This window comes from Podarcis liolepis (genome assembly GCF_965112155.1).
Source record: "Podarcis liolepis genome assembly, chromosome: 4".
In the NCBI taxonomy this organism is placed as follows: Eukaryota; Metazoa; Chordata; class Lepidosauria; order Squamata; family Lacertidae; genus Podarcis; species Podarcis liolepis.
Window position 1 is genome coordinate 11,922,249 of NC_139558.1, and position 26,533 is coordinate 11,948,781.

At 43.4% G+C, this 26,533-nt stretch overlaps 1 protein-coding gene across 5 annotated transcripts in view; it reads right to left on the bottom strand.

Annotated features, from left to right (window-relative positions):
* Positions 1-26,533, bottom strand: part of LOC310706052 (uncharacterized protein) — a 39,823-nt gene that overhangs the window by 4,201 nt on the left and 9,089 nt on the right. Inside the window, exons 2-6 of one of the 5 annotated variants that reach the window (XM_083501413.1) lie at positions 23,358-23,600; positions 21,985-22,150; positions 10,526-10,613; positions 9,382-9,465; positions 6,560-6,691 (exon numbers count right to left, since the gene is read on the bottom strand). In XM_083501413.1, coding sequence (XP_083357539.1) covers positions 6,603-6,691; positions 9,382-9,465; positions 10,526-10,613; positions 21,985-22,074 — 351 coding nt within the window. In that variant the 5' untranslated portion in view covers positions 22,075-22,150; positions 23,358-23,600 and the 3' untranslated portion in view covers positions 6,560-6,602. Of the gene's footprint in view, positions 1-2,533; positions 2,633-5,446; positions 5,493-6,559; positions 6,692-7,360; positions 7,408-9,381; positions 9,466-10,525; positions 10,614-21,984; positions 22,151-23,357; positions 23,601-26,533 lie in introns of those variants that run through there. The other 4 variants (XM_083501414.1, XM_083501415.1, XR_014525596.1 and 1 more) reach the window with 4 other exon arrangements.

The window sequence follows — 26,533 nt, forward strand, 5'->3', positions numbered from 1 at the left end:
TGGACCAAAAGGGGCTCGGTTTTTGCTCTCATGCTCTGGCGCAAATCATCTGGCTCACACCAGAGTGATGGACCAAAAGACCAAAAAAATGAGCATCTTGATTTTGATCTGTGGGATGCTGAAGGGTATGAGACGCCAGATGACTGTGCTGTTTATCTTTATCAAGTAGGAAGATGGAAGAGATTGCTTTGGGATGCCCATGAAAATATGCCTCATTTTAGTCAAAGGTAATTTTGTGTGTGTGTGCATTTTAGATTATAGAAATCTCTAATAAGTAGGCCCGTTTAAATCAGGGGTGGTAGACCTCCTCCAGTTGTGGTAACTCCAGCTCCCATCAGTCCAAGCTAGCACAGCCAACAGTCAGGGATGATGGGAGTTCACGCTGACTGAGAGGGACCATGTGCATCACTGTCCAGGTGTCTGAACAACTGAAGGGGCATAGGCAGTAAGGTCTTGCCTGATATTCTTGGCTGAAGCTAGGCACAGTGTGCTATTTCACGCCTTAATGCTGTATAGAAGCCGGGTCTAGTAACTGGGCTTCCTACAAGCTAGCATTGTGTAGCATCCCATGAGTTGGGAATGGGCATACGGGTGGGACCAGGGCACTCCGTCAGGAGAGCTTAGCTTTACCATTTCTCTTTCTTGCTGCACTAATCTGTTTGCTTCTCTGCAAATGGTAACCAGACTCAGCTAATCAGCCTTTATGTGCAATTTAGGCTTTCCAAGGCAGGCTAGTCCTGGTCTTTATGACCAGAAGCAGGCGAGCTGTGGGCGTCGCATGCCAATTCTTGCTGTACATAAATTAAGTGCATAGCCTTTCTCCAAAGGTGTGCTTGTTGCCTCTGAATCAGAACGAACAGGGAGCTTCTGGAAAAACAAAACATAGCCTGCTGGAACAAAATAAAGTGTACTTGGATGTTTGCCTGCCTGATTCTTCCTCTTTATTTCATCTTGGTTTGATGTAAATGTTACTGTTATTTTTAATGGGGGTTTTTTTGGGGGGAGGGGAGACTCTTCAAACAACTCATATTATGAACCCATCTCCCTTTTCCTCTCATCCAACCACTTCACTGAGTGCTACATTTTACTTTGCGAGTTCTCAAGCAATACGTCCTTTTCCCAGCAGCAGTCAAATCTTCCCAAAGGACAAATAGATTTTTATTCCTCCCCCCTTTAAACTAGCTTATTGCCTAGAATAGATATCTGAGAAACACATGCGCACGGTTCTCTAATCCTTATAATCTATAATCTATAATCCTTTACCACCCACATGCTCCTGTTTTCGAAAGGCAAGCTGCTAATTAGAATGCAGATTACTATAGCTGGAATTTATAGCAGCAGAATGTCAGTGTAACAGCAACTCTTAGCAGAAATGTGAAACCAACCTCTCCTTGAGAACTTCTCTACATGAGATAATTTGCTAATCCTTCCTTAAAGCCTTCCTTCCAATAGCTGGGCCACAATCCAAGAAACGCGCAGCTAGGCATGCTTAAAGTCAGTGGAATCAGTGGGCTTAATTTAAGTATGTCTAACTCGGTGTTGGATTGGGGCCCTAGCGTACTTCTCGAATATCCAGGGATTCAAGAGGCTTTCTTATTTTAATGAAAAACACCATCCTTTTGTGTTAGCATTTATTACACAGCACCTTTATGCCGAATTGGGCTTAAACGTGCTTTATGAACCTTTGTGCAGCATAATGCACAGAAAACACTGCTGCAATCAAAGTGGGGATGCAGTCATTTTTAATAGGAAGAAAAACATTTTTTCTTTCTTTCTGCATGGTGGAGGAAGAGCAAACCTTCCAACTGAGAAATAGAGACAAGGCCCAGGATACTTCAAGGCCTCTCAACTAGAAAAGGTTTAAAGGTAAAGGTAAAGGGACCCCTGACCGTTAAGTCCAGTCGTGGACGACTCTGGGGTTGCGGCGCTCATCTCGCTTTCTTGGCCGAGGGAGCCGGCGTACAGCTTCCGGGTCATGTGGCCAGCATGACTAAGCCACTACTGGCAAACCAGAGCAGCACACGGAAATGCCATTTACCTTCCCACCAGAGCGGTACCTATTTATCTACTTGCACCATGTGCTTTTGAACTGCTAGGTTGGCAGGAGCAGGGACCGAACAACGGGAGCTCACCCTCTCGTGGGGATTTGAACTGCCGATCTTACGACTGGCAAGCCCTAGGCTCTGTGGTTTAACCCACAGTGCCACCCGCATCCCTAGAAAAGGTTTAAGCATTCATAATTTTTTGTGGGCTGTGGAGTTCTGTTTTAAATTAGCGGAATTTTAGATGATGGAGTTTATCTATATTTTCGACTTCAACTGGAGTCCTAAAATAAATTAACTTAAGGAAGTTCATTGTGCAGCAGTTTCCTGCCCTTTCCTTCCCTCTGTGTCCTGTTCAAACATTACCTTTCATTTAGAGGACAGGCACAGACCCAAATCCTCCACTAGGAGAGAGAGAGAAAATGGTATGGAATATAGGTGTCGTGGAATCGTCCAGTTGCCGATTTGTGGATGCTGTTGTTGTTACATACTTTGCAGCTTTAGTTCAATTTTTGTACAATGCATTTGTGACATTTTTCATGTGCAAACTGCCCTGTGACCATCTGGCAAAGAGCAGCATCGAAAAATCTAAATAAACATAAAACATTTGCACAGGGGGCAATCCTGTTGCAAGATCAGCCAGGATGAGCAGCTTAGCATGCAACTGATCTCTAGCTCAGCCAGCTGATTCTCAGCTCAGCTGGGCTGAGCCAGCATTAAGTCATCAGCCCTGACTAAGCTGAAGATAACTCCAGCATAACTTGCTTTTCCTGGCTGAGCTGAGGCCGCTATAAGTCTCCCAAAAGGGGCATTCTGAGGGTGGGTGGGTGTGGCAGGCCGGGGGGGGGGGTTTAGGCCTGATCCATTCACTCCGTCACTTAGCCTGACAACCCAGCAGAGCACTATTTTTAAGGCTTGTTTTCCCTCTGCCAGGCTTAGGCAGAGCAGCAGCCCTACTGCTAAATGGCACTTGGATCTGGTCTAACTTTACACCTAACTTAAACCCGCTTCCTTTACGCCAGCACCACGTGCGTAGGCTTTCTCCCACAATGAGCGAGTGCAAGGGTGCTTGTTTTTTGGTTGCTGTTTTGTTAATGTTGTTCCTGTTGCTTTATAGATTATGAATGGTGCAGTACTTTGTGAATCCTTTCATATGACTTTAGTTGTAACGGTGCTGCTTGGCTTATTTCTTTCTTTCTTTTGTTAATACTGTTTTATAGATTGCAATTGTTTTACCGATGGTTTGCTAATTATTCCATATGATTTGTGCTATATTTGTGATGTTCTATTATTTTATTGTTACTTATTGTTTGTAAGCTGCTTTGCGAGCCACTTGAATGAAAAGCAGTCTAGAAATATGCGACATATGGGGCAGAAACCGGTGGGGTCAGTTTTGTAGGCTGCCATAAGCACCCCCCAGTTCTTTTAATCTTGCATAGAAAACAAGAAATCCTGAACTTTACTGCTGTTTAATGAGTGGCACTTTCTGTATGTGTTTTGGACTATGTTCATAGATAGTGTTGGGCCCTCATAATGTGACAGTTAACAATATTCTAATTTGTTAGTTTAATGTGATTTGCTTGCTGTTTCCCACTCCACTGTTTCATTTCCAAAACATGGTAATGCATTACATGAAAAAGCTTATCCATTAGTAACACTAATACTGCGTATGAATATTTAATACAAAATGCCACCGAATAAAATTGCCATTAAATATTTAAATTAGACTCGCATTTTCATATGTATGCAGATGACTCATTTCCCGTAAAAACACCTCCATACACTAATATATCACTCAGACCTTGTCAGTATAAATCAGATGTTTAGTGCAACTTGCTCTGTCAGTGAATGAATATGAAATGCTTCTTCAAATATTAACACTCTGTTTGATGCACATCCCAGCCTAGGCTGAGAACAAAGGAAGGAACGTAGTAAGATAAAAAATGAACAGGCCCAAGGATGGTATCTAAGCTGGCCAGATGTCCTCTTTTTAAGCCTCTTTTGATCTACCTGTCCAGTATCCTTACCTGCCCTCAGTTCTGGTATCTCAAATGCATAGTCAGTGGGGTAAGATATTGTTTGTTACGACTAGGTAACTTGTGATCTAGAAATACTGCAGGAACTGTTAGTTACAATCTTGATTGGGGAAGAACTGAAAGCTAAGAGGCACTGATTATGATCTGTCTGTGTGAGATGAAAAAGTATGGTGGCATTCATTTGACACAGGTTTCCCATTTGTAACATCTTCCTGGCAATAATGCCAGACTCCTTGTTTCTTCTGTCCATACCTTCCCAGAGCCATTTCTCACTGCGGCTTCAAATTCCAGTCCCCAGTCAATTGGACCATGAGTAGAAGGAGCCGGCTTGTTCCACAAAGGCTTGCGCAAGAGTAACTGCAATGCCCTAGAGAAGGCAGCTGCCATAGCAGTTCTTGTCCTTCACTTTACCTGGAACCAGGACTTGGCTACAACACGCTTTCCGACCACGTTTATAGGACACTCAAGCATGGGAACTCCTCGTTCGATCCGATTCCTACACTGTTCTAGGATGTGCTCTCTTCACCATCAAACACCCGTGGAACCGACTGACTTGCCACAATGGGACTTATATCCAAGCACAATGGGGAAAACCCACTCAGCACTACAACCCATTCGAACAAGGAAAAGGACTTTGGGAAGGCTACACCAATTCCATGTATTACGAACACTGGACTTATGGATTTTATTGCAGTGACCCTACCACCGCCTCCACTATCCAAAGTATTTGTGTACATAGATTTTGCTGTGTCTGGGATTTAGGGACTTCTTCGACTTGGGGAGGGAAAATGCACCTTGAAGGCTGGCTGCATCCTGTGGGAGGAGGTACCGCTTCGGAATGGGACCCAGAGATGTGGTGGGATAATGACCGACTTAAATCTCCTTCATCACCAAGATCCCCTACACCCCATAGGCACAGCCCCTAGGAACATCAAATTATCAGAGTTACTCATCCCCACTCATTCCCAACAGTTGTCTGCATGGCAAAGCAACTTCTCCAGAAGGTCATCAACACTACCAATATGTCTGATTGCTGGGTATGTGCCCATACTCCCTTACACCACAAACAAGGGGTACCCTTCGTCGCCACACCCCTCACAATGCCCCAATACAGGACGGACTTTCTACTAAATTGTAACCTCACTTTTTGAAACCAACCCTGCCGTATGTCTATTTGAGTGGTCAGGCAATAGGCCCTGTGTGCAAGGAGTTCTTGGGACCTGGAGACCATGCAGGATCCAGTACGTGTGCAGAAAAAACAAAACCATTTGTCAACACCGCTGGAGACGGGAAATCAACCCAAACACCTCTTGTACAGCAATCACAAACGAATAACACCATTTAACCCTTCCTCAACACACCACTTACCTGTGCTAAATCCTTTCAACATATCTTGAAGCCACACCTCTTCTGAGTCTACTGTATAGAAATTTAAGGTATAAATGTAAGAGATTTCTTTTGTTCGGGGTTCCTCCTCCAATGCCTGTAGCATGAGTGGGAACCTTGTTGCCAACAGCTATTTTTTAAATAAAGTTAAGGCTTACGTAGCTGCCTTGCTTTCGCTAGAATCTGGTCTGGTCTCTGTCATTTCCTACCGGCAGGAGGTTTCAAATACGCTCCCTCCGGAGGTTCGGACTTCCTACTGGAGTCGGACCCCTTTAGCTAGGGTGCCTCTCAGCTTCCTGTTTCATTATTATTTATTGAATTTATATAGCGCCCTATACCTGGGGTTGGTGCTCGTAGCACCTGTGCACACCCTTGCCTGTCCTTAAACTCCCTGGGAAGACAAGTCTAGCCGAATCACCCAGGGCCTTTCCTCTCATGTGACTAATCTTACTTAGCACATCTGCTTCAATACTTAGTAGAGATAAGGCATCCAGTCCGCCTTGTTGCATAGCTGTTCTATTGGGATTTTTAATATTCTTCACCTGAGAAAATGAATGCTCAGCTGAGCAATTTGTGACCATTACCGTCATACCTCATGTTACAGACGCTTCAGGTTACGTCTTTTCAGGTTGCGTCCCGCAGCGACCCAGAAGTATCGGAAAAGGTTACTTCCGGGCACAAGTGCCAAATCGCACCGCGCACCTGCACAGATATGGCACTTCAGGTTGTGCTCTTTTCAGGTTGCGAACGAGCCTCCGGATCGGATCCTGTTCGCAACCAGAGGTATCACTGTAACGTTTAAAATCTGGTAATGGTAAAATTTATGTGGTGCCCGCCTTCCCTGATGCCCTAAGCACGTGCTGATTTTGCTTAATGATTAATCCAGCCTGGCCTGGCTTCTTCCTTCTGGGGCATGGCATGTATTGTGGACGGTATTTACCAAACTTTGCAAACATAGTGGTGTATCATTCTATATTTAGAATCTAATTTTTGCATGAATCAGATCCACATCTCTCTTTCTCCTCAAGTGTCAAATCACCCACAGGACTTTGAAGGCCCATTGCAATATGCTCTCATAAAAGGCCTATTCTGAACCCAGGGAATGAATCATCCCAAAGGATACTTTTAGCGCAGCACGTCAGGGAAGCTCATAACGCAGTTCTGTCCAAGGCACAGTCAAGATCTGGTCCTGGAGATAGATCAATGACCAACTGCCTGCAGATACCACTGTGAAATGAAAGCATTAATAGCCTGTTTCTATGCCTTGGGCACTCTAAAATACCTGCTAGAGAAAAATGCTTTCATCAGACAAAAAGGTACATCAAATGTCAAGCCAGGGAATTTGCTTTTCTCATAACTGGGGGCATTCCTGGAGAGGGCGAACAATCTGTTTTTCATCTTCTGGAAAGTCATCAGTAGAAAATGATATGGCACGAACACACTATCAATTACCCCACCAGTATACTTAGTGAGCTTAGTGACCAGGCTAACCATTATGATGCAGAGCACTGTAGTGTACAGAAGACACACGCTTGTGTACCCTAGGCAGCAAATGTTCACCTCTGTTACGTGCAAACTGAGTGTCGGACCACTTTGAAATTAGCTGCTAGGCATCATGTTAGTTTGTTACTTTGATAATGTTGACAGAAGAAAACAGATTTAGAAACAAAGCATTTCTGCTTTTCGTTCTGAGAGATTTTAAAACCAATTACCCCCCTGAAAATATGGGTGGGCCAAAGTTTGATTGGGATCCAGTGGTAGATCTTTGAGCAATGTGCAGGAATACTGTAGATATTTGTGTGGCAGGGCTGAGAGCTCAGTTCTGGTCCTGAAAACCAATTTTGCACTTGGCTCCAGCCAGGGGATCTCAAGTTTCTAGTACAAAAAGAAGACAGATTCTGCAAGACCGATTTTATTTCTTTCACGTCATTTCATTTCTGGTTCTGAAAAGAGGAGAGAGCAGTTAAACAAAACAAAACCAAAGTAGCCCCCAAGCTACATCTATCTGGACAGCTGCTCCAGATGTTCCCTATCAAAACTATTCGGTGTCCAACTTACTGTATCCCAACCTTAATTAAAATCCTACTAAAAATCTGTACTGGAGGCACTAAATAGCCTGAAAACATGTTGAACTGATAAAAACTACGTATGAGCTTTGGTTTGGCCGGCCCTGCAGTCACTTTGTAGTAAGAGGCATCATTCTTCAGTCTCCAAGATGGCAAAATTGTGTGATTGTCATCTGTGACAAATACTTTTTATTGTGGGATTTTGTCTTCTGGCAAATGAATCTCAACATGGAGGGATGGCACCTTGATAGAGATGTACAAAACTCCTAGGAGCTGACTTACCATTTGTCCAAGATACGAAAGGCAAGCCTTAGGATTCTTAATAAATCAGTTATGGTTTCCCTCAGGCGACCACATTTCTCCGAAGGGTTTGTACATCTTAAACCTCAAAGCTCTAGGAATTAGTCCTACTAGTCCATGGGATGATTGCACATCAATGACAGCAGCTGAGGCTTTCATTCTTTAATAATTCCCCACAATATTTTATAGCTATAAGGTGCAGGTTTGGTCGATTACAGAATCGAAGCAGATTTACTGTATAGAGTATAGCTGGAATCAAGGTTGATTTACCTTGCTGGGTAATGGAGGTGGGATCTACTGTCCAGTTTGATGTAAATGTGAAATTCTACTCTTTGCTACATTTTAGCAGCTACTGGGGTGATGTGACATTTTACACAATATAATGTTGTTTTTAAGTGGGAAAAGGCACGTTTTTGCAGTTTTATTTTCCTATCACAACGAAAGCAGCAAGTGCTCCAGACTGGCTTTGGAATTTTAAAACAATTTTTTATTCATTCAGACAAAAAATTGCTCCTTTCTGAGGGCCTTTCATATGGGAACATAGGAATAATATTTTAAATGGGATTTGGTGGTTCTATGGTTTCTTGTTTGGATACAATCATATCTAAGACCAAAGAAGGTATCGACTAAACCTGCTTTGAAAACCAAATTGTGGATATGTTGAACTGTGATTAATAATACTGCTGAGGAAGATTTGTATTGAAATATGTCCAGCATGGTGGGGTGGTTTTTTTTTTTTTTAATTATTTGAAGTTGTATTAAATGAATTCATCAATATCATCTACAGCAGTTAATTTAATTATTGGAGGCTTAATAAATTATGGGCTATAATTAGATGTGAATCTAAGCATCGTAAATTGTTCTGAACGCTCTCCAGCACTATATAAATGATAAACAGTGGTTTACTAAGTGGCAAGTTGCCCTGGTTTGCATTAAGCATGTGGCAAGCCAGCGATCTATATTGTTCTGCAAAGTGGAGAGGAGTATTATCACACTTCGGGGCCTACCCAGGGGATCAACCGAGTGGCAAGAGCAATAGGAAGAGTCCTTCTGGATCAGACCATAGGTCTACATAGGCCAGCATTTTATCCCCAAGCAGATAACCTTGGGAACAGGAAACCCACAAGCAAGGTATGGACTCTTCCACTTGTGGCTCCCAACAACTGGAACTCAGCCTTTCATCCTGGAGGCAGCCCCTGATAGCCTTATGAATTTATTTAATCCTCTATTCAAGCTGCCCAGGTTGGAGGCCATCACAGTTGGTTACAACATGGTGCTGATAATGCCAAGGTTGCAGGTTCGATCCTCGTATGGGACAGCTGCATATTCCTGTATAGCAGGGGGTTGGACTAGATGATTATCTTTCAACTTTCCGACTCTATCATGATGTCGTGGTAGTCAGTTCCATAGTTTCACATTCTGTGCAAAGAAGTCTATCCTTCATTTGATAGGCTCAGATTCTGCAAAATGGCAGCGGGGGGATATTCACTTTCCCAACACCACATCTAAATTTATCCACCTGTGTCATGTTTCTTCCCCATCCTTGCTTACCTTTTTTCCCAAATGAAGAAAACCCAGATGTTGTAGCCTTTTCTCCTAGGGGAGCTGCCACCTTCTTTGTTGTCCTCTTGTCACCTGTGGGCCAGACAGTGAACATGACCAGCTCACTAAGTTGCTGAATGCATGTCGTGGTAAGCCACCACTTGGAAAAATGGTCATCTAGATTACTAAGTGACCACATACACATCCTGAGAACAAATAATGTACACAGCCTTGCAAATAAATTCATTTAAAAGGAAACCCAGCTCACCCTTTCATCTGACCTGGCTGCCCACCTGTCTTTCTTTACCTTCATAAACCCAGCTTACTCCCACAGCCTCTCTATCTCTTTTTCTGTAGACCCCACCACTATCAACCCCAATCAATTGCATATTACCTTGGAATGGTCAAAAGATTTCCCCATATGTTACAATATCCCTGCAGGGTAAGTCAGCATTATTATCGGCACTATTGATGTGGAATGTCAGGACAGTCACTGCTGGCTGCAAAAACACTGCCTTCCAAGACAGTGTTGGGATTCCATTCCACCCTTTGCTGCAGACATGGGATTGCTATGTGTCACATGTCTGTTTACATTCCAGCACAGATTGCTGGCATGTGCGGAACTTCCGCTCTGTATTGCTTTGGTTTTTAGTCTCTCTCCGAGAAGACGGCAAGGAGAGATGCCATGTTTTCTTTGTCCTGATTTATGTATAATAAATGCGTAGTTTAGTATGTGTCTACAGCCTCAAGCCTCTTCTGTTGCGTAGTTTACACTCTTGAGTAAAGTGTGCTCAAGTCTGCAAGCTTGAGTCACTGATGTATGCTGGAGCAGAGGTTGATGGATCTCTGCAGCGGTAAGGCTGAGGGGAGACACTCCAGCTGGGGCCAAGCCAGCTGGTTTTTTGACCCCCCGATTCTGACAGACAGATGAGGTGCTTTCCCCCTCAACTGGAGAATCAGCATTCAGTTCCACTACAATGGATTGTTTGTATTGCACTCTTATGAAAGTCCACGCATAAGTAAATCCTTTCAAGTTGACTGGTTTACTCCCAGGAAAGTGGGGGTAGGAGTACAGCCTTCAAGGACTATTCCACAAGATCTGAAATATTCAAGGTATATTCAGTTCAATGCAGACTGTCTACCCCTAGCATACCCATTAATTCTCCCATGTCCAGGAGTCTTTCACCATGTACAGCTGCTGTCCTGAACGTTTTTCTCAGTAAATTTGGAGTTACCTGGAGCTGGGAATATTGAAAAAAGAAATTTGCTAACACTAGTAAAACTGCTTTTCACGATCATGGGTTCTCTCCTGCCAGGTAAATCTTGTAGTAAGGTTAAACTTAATGGGAAATGATATATAATGAACTGAAAAAGATGTTTAAAATAACATTTGTAACAAACCCCAGAAGCTTTCCTTTTGGGAATTATAGGGACAGAACTACCCAAACTGTATAGAAATTTATTCATGTATGCGACTACAGCGGCAAGAAAGTTACTGGCCCCAAAATGGAAAGAAGAAGTCCTAGCAAAAGAAGAATGGATACAAAAACTTATGGAATATGCAGAAATGACAAAACTTATCGGAAAAATAAGAAATCAAGATAACAAACTTTTTTAAATAAAAGAATGAAAATAGTTTATTCAATATTTACAGATATAAACAGATAAAAACACTGGCAGGATTATTGTAATAACCTGCAGTTTTATAAGAGTATATATTTGAAGAAGATGAATAAATGAGCAAATTAATTTGAATATGCAGAAAATATGAAAAATAAATTTAAGGAACCACAGAAGGAGGGGGAAGGAAGTCAAGTTTTGAAATGTTGAAGTGATTGTAAAGTTATTGAAATGTATAAGATTGAAAATCATAAATAAAAATAAAATAAACTGCTTTTCAAACCATTCCCAGACACCTTTCTATGGTTTTTCAGATATGGGCAGTTCCCATCACCCCCTACCCTTTCTTTCCATGCCTCCTGCTAGCTCCTACTTTTTCATCTCAGTTACCAGTTGCAGTCCCTGCCACTTCTGATTTCCCCTTCTTTTATTGTTAAAAAACCTCATGTGTTTGGTGCCGCAGCACAAACGCAGATTGGCAAGTGCACCAAGGAGGTGAATTTAATTTGCATCCTGGAGGATGGCTTATAAATGATTATTTGTGGTAGAACAGAGTGCTTTGTATGGAACCTCAATTGAAGCCTCAGTAAACCGGAAACTGAATCCCTATAGAAGCATAGGAATGTGGAGTCTATGTTCCAGAGCGACTGCAATGGCGTGTGTCACAGTAAATGTATGGTTCCTAGATGTAGAAAAATCAGAATGAATCACAGAATTATCAGGTTGGAACGGAGCCTGAGGATCACCTAGTCCAGCCTTCTGCAATGAAGAAATATAGAGCTCTTCCATATGGGAATTGAACCTGCAATATTGGTATTGTCAGCATCATCCTCTGACCAACTGAGCTATCCAGGGTGAGGCTGTATTCTCCCTAATATCCCAATTCTATATCTGTAAGATGCTTTTTCATATGGAAGAACATCCATAAATGAAACCTCATTTGTAGTCTGAAATGGTCCATCCTATTTTACTACTTTAACATTTTGCTACCTCATTTTGGCCTCTTCATTTTTTTATTATTTTTTGGTGGGGTGGAGTGAGTTAGGTTTTCACTTTTATGGATATATTACAGATGAGCTTTTTAGGTTCATCTTTTTCTGGTATTTATAATGTTTGCTTCTTCTAAGATGCTTTGGGTCACTTTTAGTGAAAACGAATGACTAATAAATGCAATAAATAATGATATAAATGTTTTCTGCTGCGTATGTAGGTGTGGCCTTGGAAATCTAAGCAAAATTTAAGAAAAAGAAAAAAAAGTATGCTACTTCAGATGCAAAATAACCCAAACACAATTAACACCAGCTATCAAAATGCAGTCAAAACCAGAATGTTAACACCTCTTCTTAGAAATGCTCAAGTTCAACCTTATGATAAATCTCTGGATTCCATCTCTCTTTTCTTTCATGCTGTACATGGCCTACTCTAAACCCACGGATCAGAAATATGGGTACGATGAAGAAACAAGTGGGGTTTTTTTAAGTGTCTCTATTCTGTGGCCTAGGGGATGCAGGTGGTACTGTGGGTTAAATCACAGAGCCTAGGACTTGCTGATCAGAAGGTCGGCGGTTCGAATCCCCGCAACGGGGTGAGCTCCCGTTGCTCGGTCCCTGCTCCTGCCCACCTAGCAGTTCGGAAGCATGTCAAAGTGCAATTAGATAAATAGGTACCGCTCCAGCGGGAAGTTAAACGGCGTTTCCGTGTGCTGCTCTGGTTCACCAGAAGCGGCTTAGTCATGCTGGCCACATGACCCGGAAGCTGTACGCCGGCTCCCTCGGCCAATAAAGCGAGATGAGCGCCGCAACCCCAGAGTCGGCCACAACTGGACCTAATGGTCAGGGCTCCCTTTACCTTTATTCTGTGGCCTACAAAGCAGCTGTATTGTTATGAAATAAACAACTCAGAATTATTTCATGGGAGGGCTGTGGTTGTCTGGGAAAAGGTGGCAGCCTTAACAACAAAGGACACTTTAGCCCATGAAGAAACTGGCTCTATGAGTCAGAGGCAGCCATTTGTCAAAGTGCAATTTCTTGATATTCTTAAACAGTAAATCCATTGGCAGCAAAATGATGCCATCCACAGGAAAGGATAGATCTGTGAAATTATTCTTGGGCAAGAAAGATACCATTAATAAATATAAGGAAATAACAATCTGATATCCCTATTCTTTCACGATGGCAGACTTCATTGTTAGATGAAAAGATTTAAGAGCATATTCTGGCTAAATCAATGCACACTTGCAGCTGCTTTCTAATATACATGATCAAACCTTGTTCACCCTTGATTGGGTTTACCTTTGCAGATCTATTAGTCATGGGAGGAAAATTATTGTTTTATAGCATGCAGCCTAAAGGAATTCAGATGATCTTTCTAAAGGTGACTGGGCAAAACACTGTTCTCTGAAACACCTATTTCTGTCACACCAAGGTTGCTTAGCACCGAGGTTGCTTAGGTCTTACTCCAGTAGTCCACTTGGCAATGTAGTTTTTCCAGTCCCATGTTCCAAAAAATACATGTAACTATTTTCGGGGGGGGGGGGGAGAGATTTATAGGTGAATAGACTGCATAAAGAGCACGCAGGAATGGTGGGGGGGCAGATAATAGTCCCTCTTATACTCACAAACTATGTATAGAGTGTTATAGGATCACAATGTTTCAGATCATTACTGGTAAGTTGTATATTGACTTGGGGAACTCAACTTGCCTCTGTTTCTCTACCTATTAACTGTTGTACTAACTCAGGTTCCTGGAGTACACATAGCAAGAGAGTAAAAATTAATTAGTTTTCATAAGGTATTGGGAATTTTTTTACGGAGACTCAAGGGCTATTCTCAACCGACCTTCAAAATGTTATTAAACGGGCTCATACAATTGACTGTAGAAAGGCTGCAAAGACTTAAAAGATTAATAACTCTATGCCTTCTCACAGCTCTTACTGAGAGAGCCTTATATTGTCACCGGAGAGCCCAAAGTTTCCCTCTGTTTATTGAAATTAAATTACACCTTTCCCTAATGATAAATTTAAGCTGCTCAAACCTCCAAGCCAGACTAATTTATTTGTTCAGTCAGTGTGCCATTCATCTCACTATTGAAGCTCTGGAATTAAAACTTGTCAGCTGCCATCAACACCTGACCTCCTCTCCCTGGGAAATACCGAATCTAGTCCACTGGGCCTCTGAAGCAAAACTGCCAAAAGCAACCACTCTCCTCAGAGAGCCAAAACAGAGTTTTCAGCAGGTAAATAATCACTTGGAGGGCGCCGAGAAAAAAATACCATAGAAGTTGAGCAAGAAGATGGAATGTCATGTACAGAGAAAATTAAAATGGAACTGTTGGGTTAGTGACACTCCTTGAGGAAAACAAAAGATGGCAGATACCTGCCAGCTTCAATAAAGAAGTCTGAAGTAATTGTAACATGGACTGTTCTTACCGTATTTTTCACCCTATAGGACGCACTTTTTCCCCTCCAAAAATGAAGGGAAAATGTGTGTGCGTCCTATGGGGCGAATGCAGGCTTTCGCTGAAGCCTGGAGAGCGAGGGGGGTCGGTGCGCACCGACCCCTCTCGCTCTCCAGGCTTCGCGCACCTCTCCGCAAGCAGCGGGAGCCTGGTGCTGGGCTCCCGCAGCTTGCGGAGAGTTGCCTGCATGTTGAAGCCTGCGCGCGCTGAGCTCAGTGCGTCCAGGCTTCGCGGACCTCTCCCCAAGCAGCGGGAGCCAGCACTGGGCTCCCACGGCTTGCAGAGAGCTGCCTGTTTGGGAGCTGGGGTCGGGGGAAGCTCGGGCCTGGGGGGGGAATAATTCCCCCCCCTTTATTTCCCCCCAAAAAACTAGGTGCGCCTTATGGGACGGTGCGTCCTATAGGGCGAAAAATACGGTACATACCTTGCCAGTGTGCAGCTTCTTGAGTTTAAGAGACAGGTGTGGTCTCTTATAAAGCCCTTGACTTTGTGCCAATACTAGGGGTGAATTTCTTTCCCCAGCCTTGGGTTAAGCTGCTCTGATGTAATGGAATGCTCATAAACTTTCTGACTGCCCAAGGTGAATTTATATACAGTCATACCTTGGATCTCGAACGCCTTGGCTACTGAACAAATCGGCTCCCGAACGATCAAAACCTGGAAGTGAGTGTTCTAGTTTTCGAATGATTTTTGGAACCCAAATGTCCATCGTGGCTTCCGATTGGCTGCAGGAGCTTCCTGCAGCCAATCAGAAGCTGTGTTTTGGTTTCCAAATGTTTTGGAAGTCGAACGGACTTCCAGAACAGATTCTGTTCGACTTCCAAGGTACGACTGTATTGATTTTCTTACATTTATATTCCACCTTTATTCCATTATGAAACCTACAGCAGCATACATGTGGTTCCCAGGCCATCATCCAGTGAAGTACTGACCAGATTTTCCCATATCCTCCAACATTTCTCAGATGAAAATAGGGATATCCTATTTAATAATAATAACAATAATGATAACAACAATAATTTTTAAACATTAAACATTTTTTTAAAAACCCTTCCCTTTACAGGGCTGTTTTCTAAAGGTTGTACAGATACTTATCTCTTTGGCTCAGGGTTCACATAACTCCATACCATTCAACACTTCTCTGATTAAAATAGGGGTGTCCTAAGGAAAAGTGGGACATTCTGGGATCCAGTCCGAAACTGGGACGGCTTCTCTAAATCTGGGACTGTCCCTGGAAAATAGGGACACTTGGAGGGTCTGCAGATCCAGACCTGATTAGCTTCACCAAGTGGGTGATATCCTGCGACCAGCTTATTTGAGAGAGCTTGTTACATACCTTGTTTGGGGCAGATAGAACTTCAATGTGGATATGAAAGAAACATCATAGGATCTGTGAGCTACTGACACAAAGAAAAGAATGAGGCAAGGGGGCTGATGGCAGGAAGCTGAGTGGGCAAATGGTCCAACAAAAAGGGAAGTTAAGATAGGGAGCATGCAGGCAGAAGAAATCCCTGAGAAATTAGATTGTATAATGTTGGAGGGAATTAGGACAAAGAGACAGTATGACTACATAACAGGGTTCTGCTGTGATCATCGCTTGAAATGAGAGACACGTCCTTACAAGATAATGAACTAGGGAGACAGCACTCGCAACCATAACTGAAAGAAGCTGAACCGACTGCAATGTGAACCCTATAATGTCCCATAATTATCTAAGTGCAATCCTATACAAGGGACGCAGGTGGCGCTGTGGGTTAAACCAGAGACCCTAGGACTTGCCAATCAGAATGTCGGTGGTTCAAATCCCCACGACGGGGTGAGCTCCCATTGCTCTGTCCCTGCTCCTGCCAACCTAGCAGTTCGAAAGCACGTCAAAGTGCAAGTAGATGAATAGGTACCGCTCTGGCAGGAAGGTAAATGGCATTTCCGTGTGCTGCTCTGGTTTCGCCAGAAGCGGCTTAGTCATGCTGGCCACATGACCCGGAAGCTGTACGCCGGCTCCCTCGGCCAATAAAGCGAGATGAGCACCGCAACCCCAGAGTCGGTCATGACTGGACCTAATGGTCAGGGGTCCCTTTACCTTTAATCCTATACATGGCAATTCAGACGTCTCACTGAGTTCAATGGGACTTACACCCAAGTACTGAGTTTTTAATCTAAGCTATCTCTTGCTCATTCCTAACTTGTGGTATTTAATGAAGTCAACAATTGCAAAGGGATTGGGAGCTGATAAAGTTCTGAGACCAAGGAGGCAGGTGTGTGTGTATGTATGTGTGAATTCCAGATATTGGTGTGAAACTGCCTGTTAGAGCTTTGGCAGTGCATGCCTAGTTATTTCTAAGAAGTTATTAGGAGATGCCAGGAAGCATTTCTTTGAATTTATGTAGTTGCAAAGCAGTGGGCAAAATAGCAAGCTAGTGATCTAAAAAAAATGTAAGAATTTATATGCCAGTGACATGTTGAGGAGTACCTGGTTGCCAAGGTAAGCCTGCATTTTTAAGTGGGGCTCATCAACATAAAGTGTTTATTTACAGCCTTGGCATTAAAGTGCATAGCCAGACAACTCTTGGATTATTTATAAGCTAGATAAAACGCCGGCATGTGAAAGCTGGATATAGGAATTTTCGTTCTAAATGTGGGCCATAAATAAGAAACTAGGTCTTATATTTTAAGGAAAGCTGGTACTGTTCTTGTCCTTGAAGAAAAGAACTAAAGAAATTGTACTGTATGATACTATTAAAAGTCTGGATCTAGGTCGTCTCTATCTTTTTATCACTTTCCTATGCTTAGCGGCATAGGATAGCCACCAAACAGTTCAGATTTCCTAGATGATGAAGACCAGGTAAGGATAAACTTACCTGGCTAGCTCTCCCAACTCTTATTTTCTCTCTCTCTCTCAAACTGTGACCTGTAACGTGCTCCAGAGTGGATGGGGCAACCCAGACAGATGGGCGGGGTACAAATAATAAGATTATTATTATTTGGTTAGAGGAGTGGTACTGAGGAGAGAAGGGTTAGCTAACCTTTTCCCTTTCACTCCACCTTCCCAGTCTGAACTGCTCCCTCCAAAGCTATTGTTACTCTGTTGGAGGGAGAAAAGACAGATATGTGAAACCAGCAAGGGGAGATCTGCATGGTCCAAATGGAATATTAGTGCTTATTTACAACTGACATTGTCAAAATGATTTCCCTCCTTTAGCTTTCCTCCCTCACTGCTATTCCTTTCTTTGGTGTTATCTTTGGCGTTTTTAAACCTAACAAATGACAACAGGGTTTCTCTCTCTCTCTCTCCTCCCCCCCCCCCTCTCTCTTAAAAAAGGGAAACAATATGTGACCTCCCGGTAAAGCAAAAATTCGATCTTCTCCTGTTAGGCAAAGATCACAAGACGACCCTGACTGTCGCCAGATTCTGCGCACAGATCTGTAGGCACAGACCACCCCCCCGATTCAAACTATAGCTGGTTAAGAAAATTCCCAAACTCGGATCCACGGGCGATTCTGGGTCATTTCTCTATGCTAGTCTATCTTCAAGTTTTTATGTGCTTATATGCCTACCGCATTGCTAAACTTAAAATCCATTGTTGTACAGTGGTACCTCGGGATACGAACAGGATCCGTTCTGGAGCCCCGTTCGCATCCTGAAGTAAATGCAACCTGTGCCTATGCGTCTGTGTTCCGTTACTTCTGGGTTGTCGCGGAGCGCAACCCGAAAGTGCTCAACCTGAATTAACTTCAACCTGAGGTATGACTGTATATTGTTTTAAATGTGTGTTTCGCTTTTGGGATTGTAGTTCCATTTGTGTTTCACAAGCTGGTCTTTGACCATAATAATAAATTATTATTACAGTGGTACCTCAGGTTAAGTACTTAATTCATTCCGGAGGTCTGTTCTTAACCTGAAACTGTTCTTAACCTGAAGCACTACTTTAGCTAATGGGGCCTCCTGCTGCTGCCGCACCGCCGGAGCACGATTTCTGTTCTCATCCTGAAGCAAAGTTCTTAACCTGAAGCAATATTTCTGGGTTAGCGGAGTCTGTAACCTGAAGCGTCAGTAACCCGAGGTACCACTGTATTATTATGTGAAAAACAATTTTTGTGCAGTTAACAGCAGATGGGTAAATCAACTTATTATGGGAGTGGGGCAAAAGCAACTTCCTGCTATCTTGCTCAGGAATTCTTCTGGAATTCAGTATATCCCAGCTGCATTGCAGGAAGTAAAGATATGGTCGAAGAGAAGTGGTGTTCTGATTACACTGGTGGCTCAGTGTTACAGCACATGTTCACTCCCCCCCCCACACTTTTTTTGGGAAGAAGCACTTCTAAACTGTTTAATGTTTAAATATCTTTAAGGGTGCGAAAGTTCCCAGATTCAATTCCGGGCAGCGTCAGCTGTCTGAAACACTGAAAGGTTGCTGCCAGAGTAGGCAATACTGAGCCATGTGAACCTCAGCAAGGCCAAGATGGGGGGGGGGTGTCTGGGCATTACAGGACCCCCATACACATTGCCCAGGCTTGTGCCCTGGAGAGATCACTTCAGTGCTGCTAATGCAGAAAAACAACGTGGGAGGTAGCTGTTACAAGTTCCCAGTCTCTGCAGCCACAGCAGGTGCTGTGATTCTCCAGTGGGTTGACTTCACCCCCAGAGGTGCACTCCATTGTCTCTCAAGACAGACAGATGCCAACACAACACACACACAACACACACAGGAGGACTAATAGTCTGATTCAATAAAAGTCAAGCTTCCTATTGTTATAGGTTTGGGGGTGGGACTGCCCTAAACTCTATAAATTAATAAATGGTAGGATTTTGATTATTTGGGATATAAAAAGAGAAATACAAGCTAGAGAGGAATTCCTGGGTTAGCCTACTCAAAATGACCTGGCCAAGTTGGGGCCATGAATACAGCCCTGGATCGGGAAGTTTTTAGTTTGCTATTATATTATGTTTTTATATGTGCTGGATGTCACCCAGTGTGGCTGGGGCAACCCGCCAAATGCATGGGATATGAACAATAAAAATATTGTTGTTGTTAATGATGATGATGATGATGATGCAGGGCCATGGGCCACTATGCTGAGGTTGTCGACAGAGACAGGGATTTGGAAGTTTGCCAGGGTAACCGGATGTGAGGTGACAGGCAAAGAGTGCCTTTAGCAAGGTGTGCTGAGAAGAAGAAGGGAGAACAAAGAGATCCATCTTGGGCAGGCTGGCTGAAGGCAGGCTGGGACAGATGCCTTGGACTCAAGTGCTGCACTGCTGTGGGGGACAAGACCCTCTTGAAATGACCATGCATGCTGTAAGATCTGGACTCCCTCCAACTAAATTCAAGTGTAAAATATGTGAATGAATAATATTTCTTAAATCTATGACAACCTCTACTGCGTCTAAGCAGCACATGTGCTGGCTGAGGGCCAAGTCCCCTAGAATCCTGTGGACAGCTCAGCAGGAATCGTGGTGGCCTGTAACAAGATGTTCCTAGAACACAGAGTATAAATGCAGATCGGGTGATGTTTATAGTTTTCTGGTCCTTCTATGTCCAGACACACATCATTCACCTTATAGAATCATAGAATCATAGAGTTGGAAGAGACCACAAGGGCCATCGAGTCCAACCCCCTGCCAAGCATATAGTATGCTCTATATGCATGCCCATTTGGGAGACAAGGTGTCACCAGTTTTTAAGTGATGACACACAATATGGCCTCTGCATTAAGCCGGAATATGCTTGATGGCCTTTAGCAGCCCTTCAGTTCTTTCAGCAGCATTATTATGGGATAACTGGAGAACTGCTCTAACCAGACTTGATTATCACACTCAATATACCTCATTTTAATTGGCCTCTGACAATTTATCCTGGATCCCGTAACCCCCACGCAACCGCGGATTGCTAATTACCACATATAGTCACATGCTGCATTGCTCATCTATTTGAACACCTGTAGCTCTGACATTCCCATTAACGTTGATCATAAATGTCACGACTGTCAGATTTACAGTCTCCAGGCCCAGCAGGCAGCCCAATTCTTCACTCGTTCCTTCAACACTCATGGCTGTTGTGTCAAGGAGCAGGATGAGTAACCCGCCGATCAGAAATACATAGGCAGTTTCTTAGCACTGGAAAACAGCAACAATGCATGCTGAAACCTTTTAAGCTTTCTCATGAGATTACGCTTGGCTTGTTTAAAATATTAATACACCAAGAAGGGTTGCATTCTGTAAAAGGATGCAAATCCATCTCTACCATAGGACAAAAATACCCAAATGCACCTGCCTCCAATATCTTGCCCAATTCATCCTCGAAAAGCTGCCTTCGACTGCGCTACGCTGCACCCCCTGCTCATCAACTCTGAGGGATTGTTCCTTGAATTTCTCTGCTGCGTCCATAATGAAGCTTTACTCTGCCCTCCGGAGACCAATTATTTATTTTATTTATGAAATGTCTACACTTGCTTTTCCTCAGACAGTGCCCGAGGCAGTTGACGTCAATAAAATAATTATGCAAAATATGATCAAGCGCACATTAAAAACACACATTAATAATACGTTTTTTTCCCCCAAAATGAAAAAACAGAAACAAAATCCACAACAAACAGCAGAGTACATGCAAAATCTATTTGAACACCAAGGAGCTTCAAAAGCAAAAGGCCTAATTTAGCTCAGACTGTTTCATACTCAGATCCCACTCATGGTATTTAGCCCGCTGGGATCAGAAATTATGTTCTTCAAGTACAGGGCTGGGCACACCACCCACAAATCTGTCGGTGATTTGCCATAGATCACTAAGGACAGGGATGACCCTCTATGTGTGTTTATCTGATCCACAGGGCTCTCCCCAGGTCACCTCACCCCCTCACTGGCTCAGCTCTGCACCTTGATCAAGAGCTTTCAGAATATGTCCTTGAACTGTGACAATGCCTTTTGCTTGGATGGATGGATAAGTGTGTGTTATGGGAATGTAGAAACTTATGGACCAGTTTCCTCTAGATAGCTGCAGTAGCAGGTGCCAGCACAAGCCCTGTTAATGTAATGAGACTTTCCAGCTCTCTCTTTCCCCTGTGTACCTCCACACCCACTACAAATTGGCTCTGGGAGATCAGGATAACCTCCCGGAACAGGGTGTAAAATAGGAGAGGGGTTGTTGTTCTGTCTGGAAAGCAGAAATACGTGTGCTGGCAGAACTAGTATAATAGTGCAATGTTCCTCTCTGACTAGAATGTATGCCTATTTTACTAAGTCATGGACTAGGGCTGTGCAACTGTCAGAATTCTGAATATGAAGGCAAGGCATTTATGTCGAACCAAGGCCTTTGCAAGGCAACCTCCCCCCAGTCACAGAATCAGAGAGTGGGAAGGGACCCGAAGGGTCATTTAGTCCAACCCCAGCCGATCCGAATAGAAGTAAGGCACCTAGAGATAGGGCTGGCCCAAGACATTTAGACACCTGAGGTGGACCCCAAAATGGCACCCACCTCCCAGCCAGGGAAGAAGGCATGAGGGCAGAAGTACACCAGGAGCAAGGGGGGAATATAGACATACCGGTAGTTCTTCATCCCCTGTGGATCCTGCTGCCTGAGGCAATTGCCTCAGCCTTGCCTCATGGGTTGGCCGGTCCTGGGAGGGACCCATCAGCAGAATGGGAGGCCATTTTCAATGATGCCTCTTCTCCTCTCCTCTACAACCTTGTGCCCCTTCAAAATCTGCTCTAGAGGGTTGAGGGAAGCATTGGATACCAGGATATTATGTGTGAGAGTTATGGTGTATTATGCATTTCAGATACAGGCAATGTTATTAGATGAGCATACTCGTAGGGTTGAGAGGGGCAGGAGGGGAGTAGAACTTATATACAGTGTTACCTCAGTTATCTAACGTCTCCGTTGACGAACATTCCGGTTTTCAAATGCTGCAAACCCGAAAGTAAATGCTTCGGTTTTCGAACTTGCCTCAGAAGTCAAACATGCCACACGGTTTCCGTATTGAGTTTTCCGTATTGAGTTTTCCCGTATTGAGGCTTCTGTACGGAGTTTTCGGTTTTCGAACGTTTCAGAACTCGAATGGTCTTCCAGAACAGATTATGTTAGAAAACTGAGGTACTACCCCATGGTTTGTTCTAAAGAAAATAACTTTAGAGAATGGACCTAGTAGAAAGGTCGACATCTAGTCAAAGTCACATTTCCTCTAGTTAAAAAAGAAAGAATGAATTTGCTAGGCCTTAAACAATTATCATCCGCCTTTTGCACCTCACAAATTCACCATTGATGAAGCAGCCTTGACAAGTTGGATTTCAGCAATGTAAAACTGTGCCAGCCTCACTTACATTCTGTTCACTAGCTGGGAGAAGCCACTCACCAATTTTCCTATTAAAATGTCTATAGAGAACTTTATCTCTGAGGATGTGGCTGGTTGCAACTCTTTCTACAACAACCACGTTTTTATTATAGCGTGTTCTTTCGCCTTTAAAGTGTCACAATGCTCTTCTATTGTTTCTGCTGTGACAGAACAACATGGCTGCCTCCCTGAAAGTTGTTGAAGAAGGAGGCAAAAGTAGTAACTGGAGACTTGTAAGGATGGATGATTCTCTTCCTTTAGCCATCCAACTTAAGAGATCTTCTCAAGTGACACCCAGCCTCATACTAAACTGTCACTAGTCATATTGAAATTCTTTGAACTTCCTTCAAAATGTGAATGGATACTTCGACCAAACAAGGTCCTTCTATATTTGCCTTCAATTTTCACTTCAGGTGAAATTTGGTGACAATCTAAAGTATCACAAAAGCCTCAGGGGGAATTCTGCAACACATGACCAAATTGTTTTCTGTTTCTGTTGGAATCCTGACAGATGGTTTGTCAAGTGGAACCCTCCTAATTAACCCCAAGATTCAACTTAATGTAAATCCAGTGGCAATGCTCACTTAGACTCAGTCGTACCTGGAAGTGGAGCAAAACCATTTCTTCCCTTGAAAGAGTTGGGCAGAATCTCCTTTTTTATATAGCTCACTTTCTCTCACGCCACATTCCTGTTCTCCTTCCAGGTCTGTTTCCTTTGTTTGTAATATAGATGAATTGACGGGCGCACAACTCAATTTCTGAAACTGTAATCGCAGCTCCGGCATCATGGAAATTCTTCCACAGCGTAAAACTTTTCTTCCTTGACCCTACGGCGACATGGCCCAAATGTGTTCAAGTACTGGATTGGAAATAATAAACTGGACAGACGTCTGCCAGAGCTGCGGATACCTCACTCACCCTTTGCATGTTGAGCAGTGGTGTGGCATGGTTTGCTGGTGCCCGGGGCACGGAGTCTGCTGTGCCAGTCCAGCCCTTGCTGCTTACACTTGCCACAGCAACACCACCACCAGAGCCAAGCAGGGCCACACTGTGCCTCCTGCCTGCCTGCGTGTGGAGGGGGGGAGCACAGCCAGCTGACGCAGCCCTTGGAGAGTGAATCCCCCAACGCCCACAGGTCGAGTGCAGAGAATGCAACATCCATGTACCCTTTGAGTCCGCTTATCCCACTGGGATCAAAGGTGCATGGCTGTTGCATTCTTCTCAAGCCCAGCAAATCATTCAGATCAGATCCCAGCCTCGCAAAGCGGCACAGGACTGGCAGGATGACGTAAGGAGCCAAATGCACAATGACCCCTAAAAAAAAAGTGTTTTGAGAATATACTACTTCCAGTTTTTGAAGCTGTTCTTGGTCATTTTCTTTGAGCCAGCCTTTTTGGGTCTGGAGATTCGGGTCATAACAGATTGGAACAGATGCAGTTATTTCCCACCCCCCAAACTCTCTTTATTTTTCTGTTTATTCCTTTGTGAGGCTCAGACTTCACTATTCTAATTTCCCTTCAATTTTCACCAGAACTTTCTTCCAGTCACCATTCTGGATCCTATCCAAAGGATCCTGTATTCATATCTCAGCTTTTCTTGAACCTGCAGAAACCTTGAAAAGGTAGTTTTATATATATATATATAATTTTCATAATATGTAGAATAAGATCCTTTATAGCTGTAGCACAGCAAAGCTTTTAACTAGTTTGGACTGGTGGAAATTTTGGGAGAATGCATTTTGGGGCTTAGTAATATATATTGTTATGAGTTTGGGGGGTGGAGTAGGTTGTCTGCTGAGACCCTTCTAATGCCACCGCCCCCCTTTCTGATTCTTGGAATAGCCAGGCTAGCTTCCTGGTAAGGTAATGGGTTGTTAACGGAACAAAGGATGGTGCTCTGCACAAGAAGTCAAGTCGGGGCCCCTCTCTCAACTCAAGGTATTTAGAAGGACAAAGGCAGAGTTTGGAGCAGAGAGTTGGTGGATTGATGAGAGCAACAAGAAAAGCAGCAAGCTGGAGAGAGAGACAAAACAAGGTTTGATTTCTGTTTGAATCCAAGGATGCGGCTATAGGGGAAGCGAGGTCCTCTTGGGGTGTTAATGCTGTGAACCCCTCCATCGTAGGCTCAGGTTGTATATATGTGTAAATAAACCATAAAGACACCGCAGTCCCTGCTGTATCTCATCCCAATGGAAACATGAACCCTGGGTAAGCGCTTGGAACCCCTGGAATCTTGCACTGCTCAGAGATTGGGGTGGCATGCAACAAAATGTTTTACTGGTAACTGTCCAGTTAATTATTTTTATTTGCCAATCAAATATTGCTTTCCATTTATATTGCTCTCGCTCTCTTATATTACATTCATGCATTCTTTTCATTCAGGTATTTCATTCAGGTATTATTGCTGAGTTTGCATATTTGCATCATTTCTGTGCTTTGATTTAAGTAAGTATTTCCAATTGATTTCATTTTTCGCCTGACTCTGATTACTACCACTAGCTTACTGCAGCAAATTTTAAGAACCTATTTTCATCCCCTCTTCTTGATGTATGGCACTGATAAGACAAAGGAAAGATCCATTTGCAGGCAAATCTCATTCTTTTTACAGGTGCCAGCAATCTGGTTGGAGAAATATAGTAATTTCTTCAGAGAGCTGAAAAAGGTATGATATAGAAGCATAATTGCCCAGGCTGTGCATGCTCATTCCACATCTCTCTTTAGAAATTTTACTGATTTTTAGAGTGCCAAGCTTGTTTGACTTCAGATTGCAGTAAAACGAGGAACATGCACATCAGAATTGACAACTCTGCTATTCTTGAACCTTAAACTATCTTAAAACCTATTGTCTATCTCCAGTCAGGATGTGCTTTTAATGTGAAAATTGTTGGCAAGTGATTTATTACTTGAATTCTCTGAGCATCTTAAAGCAAGGAAGCATCCACATTCATTGACTGGAGGGGAGACAGAGATACATATTCTGCCCTGTAGCAAGTAGCAAGGACAACACAAGGGAGCAATAATCTACACAAGAAGCTGGCGTTAAACAATCTGGTGAAAATTAAGCTGGTATCAGAAGTGGATTTAGGGGTACGTGACCTGTTTGGTTGCATTGGGCGTGGAGCCTCAGGGGGTGCTGCAACTATTATGTAGAATAGAAGGTGACAGACAGGGTAGGGGTGTCCAATTTTGGCATCAAACAGGGCACTGCTGAAATTTGAGACCCCAAGGTCTGCCAATGCTAGCATAAAATTACATATCCAATCTTCATTCAGGAGTGGAGCTGCTGCTGAAATGGTCTAAGCCTGGCAGAGCGAAAACAAGCCTTTAAAATAGTGTTTGAGTTATGCCACTCTTTTGGCCAGCTTAGTTTATATCATGTTGCCAGGTCACATGAAACTGAATTGGCTTAGGATCTAGCCTAAGTCTCCCTTCTTTGATCCTACCCCCCGCATGCTCCAAGCATGCCCCCTTTTCAAGCCTTACACCATCTTAAAATCCACCAGGCTTAACTCAGCCGGCTGGGTCCCGACAGCTGGAATGGGGGAGATACGGCAGCGCATCTGCAGCTAAGCCGAGGATGCGGGAGCTAAGCTGGTATAGCCTGGGTGTACCAGAAACCTCCCAGCTTAGCTAGAGATCTACTGGATCCCAACCCGCTCATACCTGTGGATCATGCTAGAGGATTGTTCTCAAGCATAGGAAAATAAACTATCCACACACATTAATTTGATCCCTCAGAAATTTGCGTTACGAAACAAAAT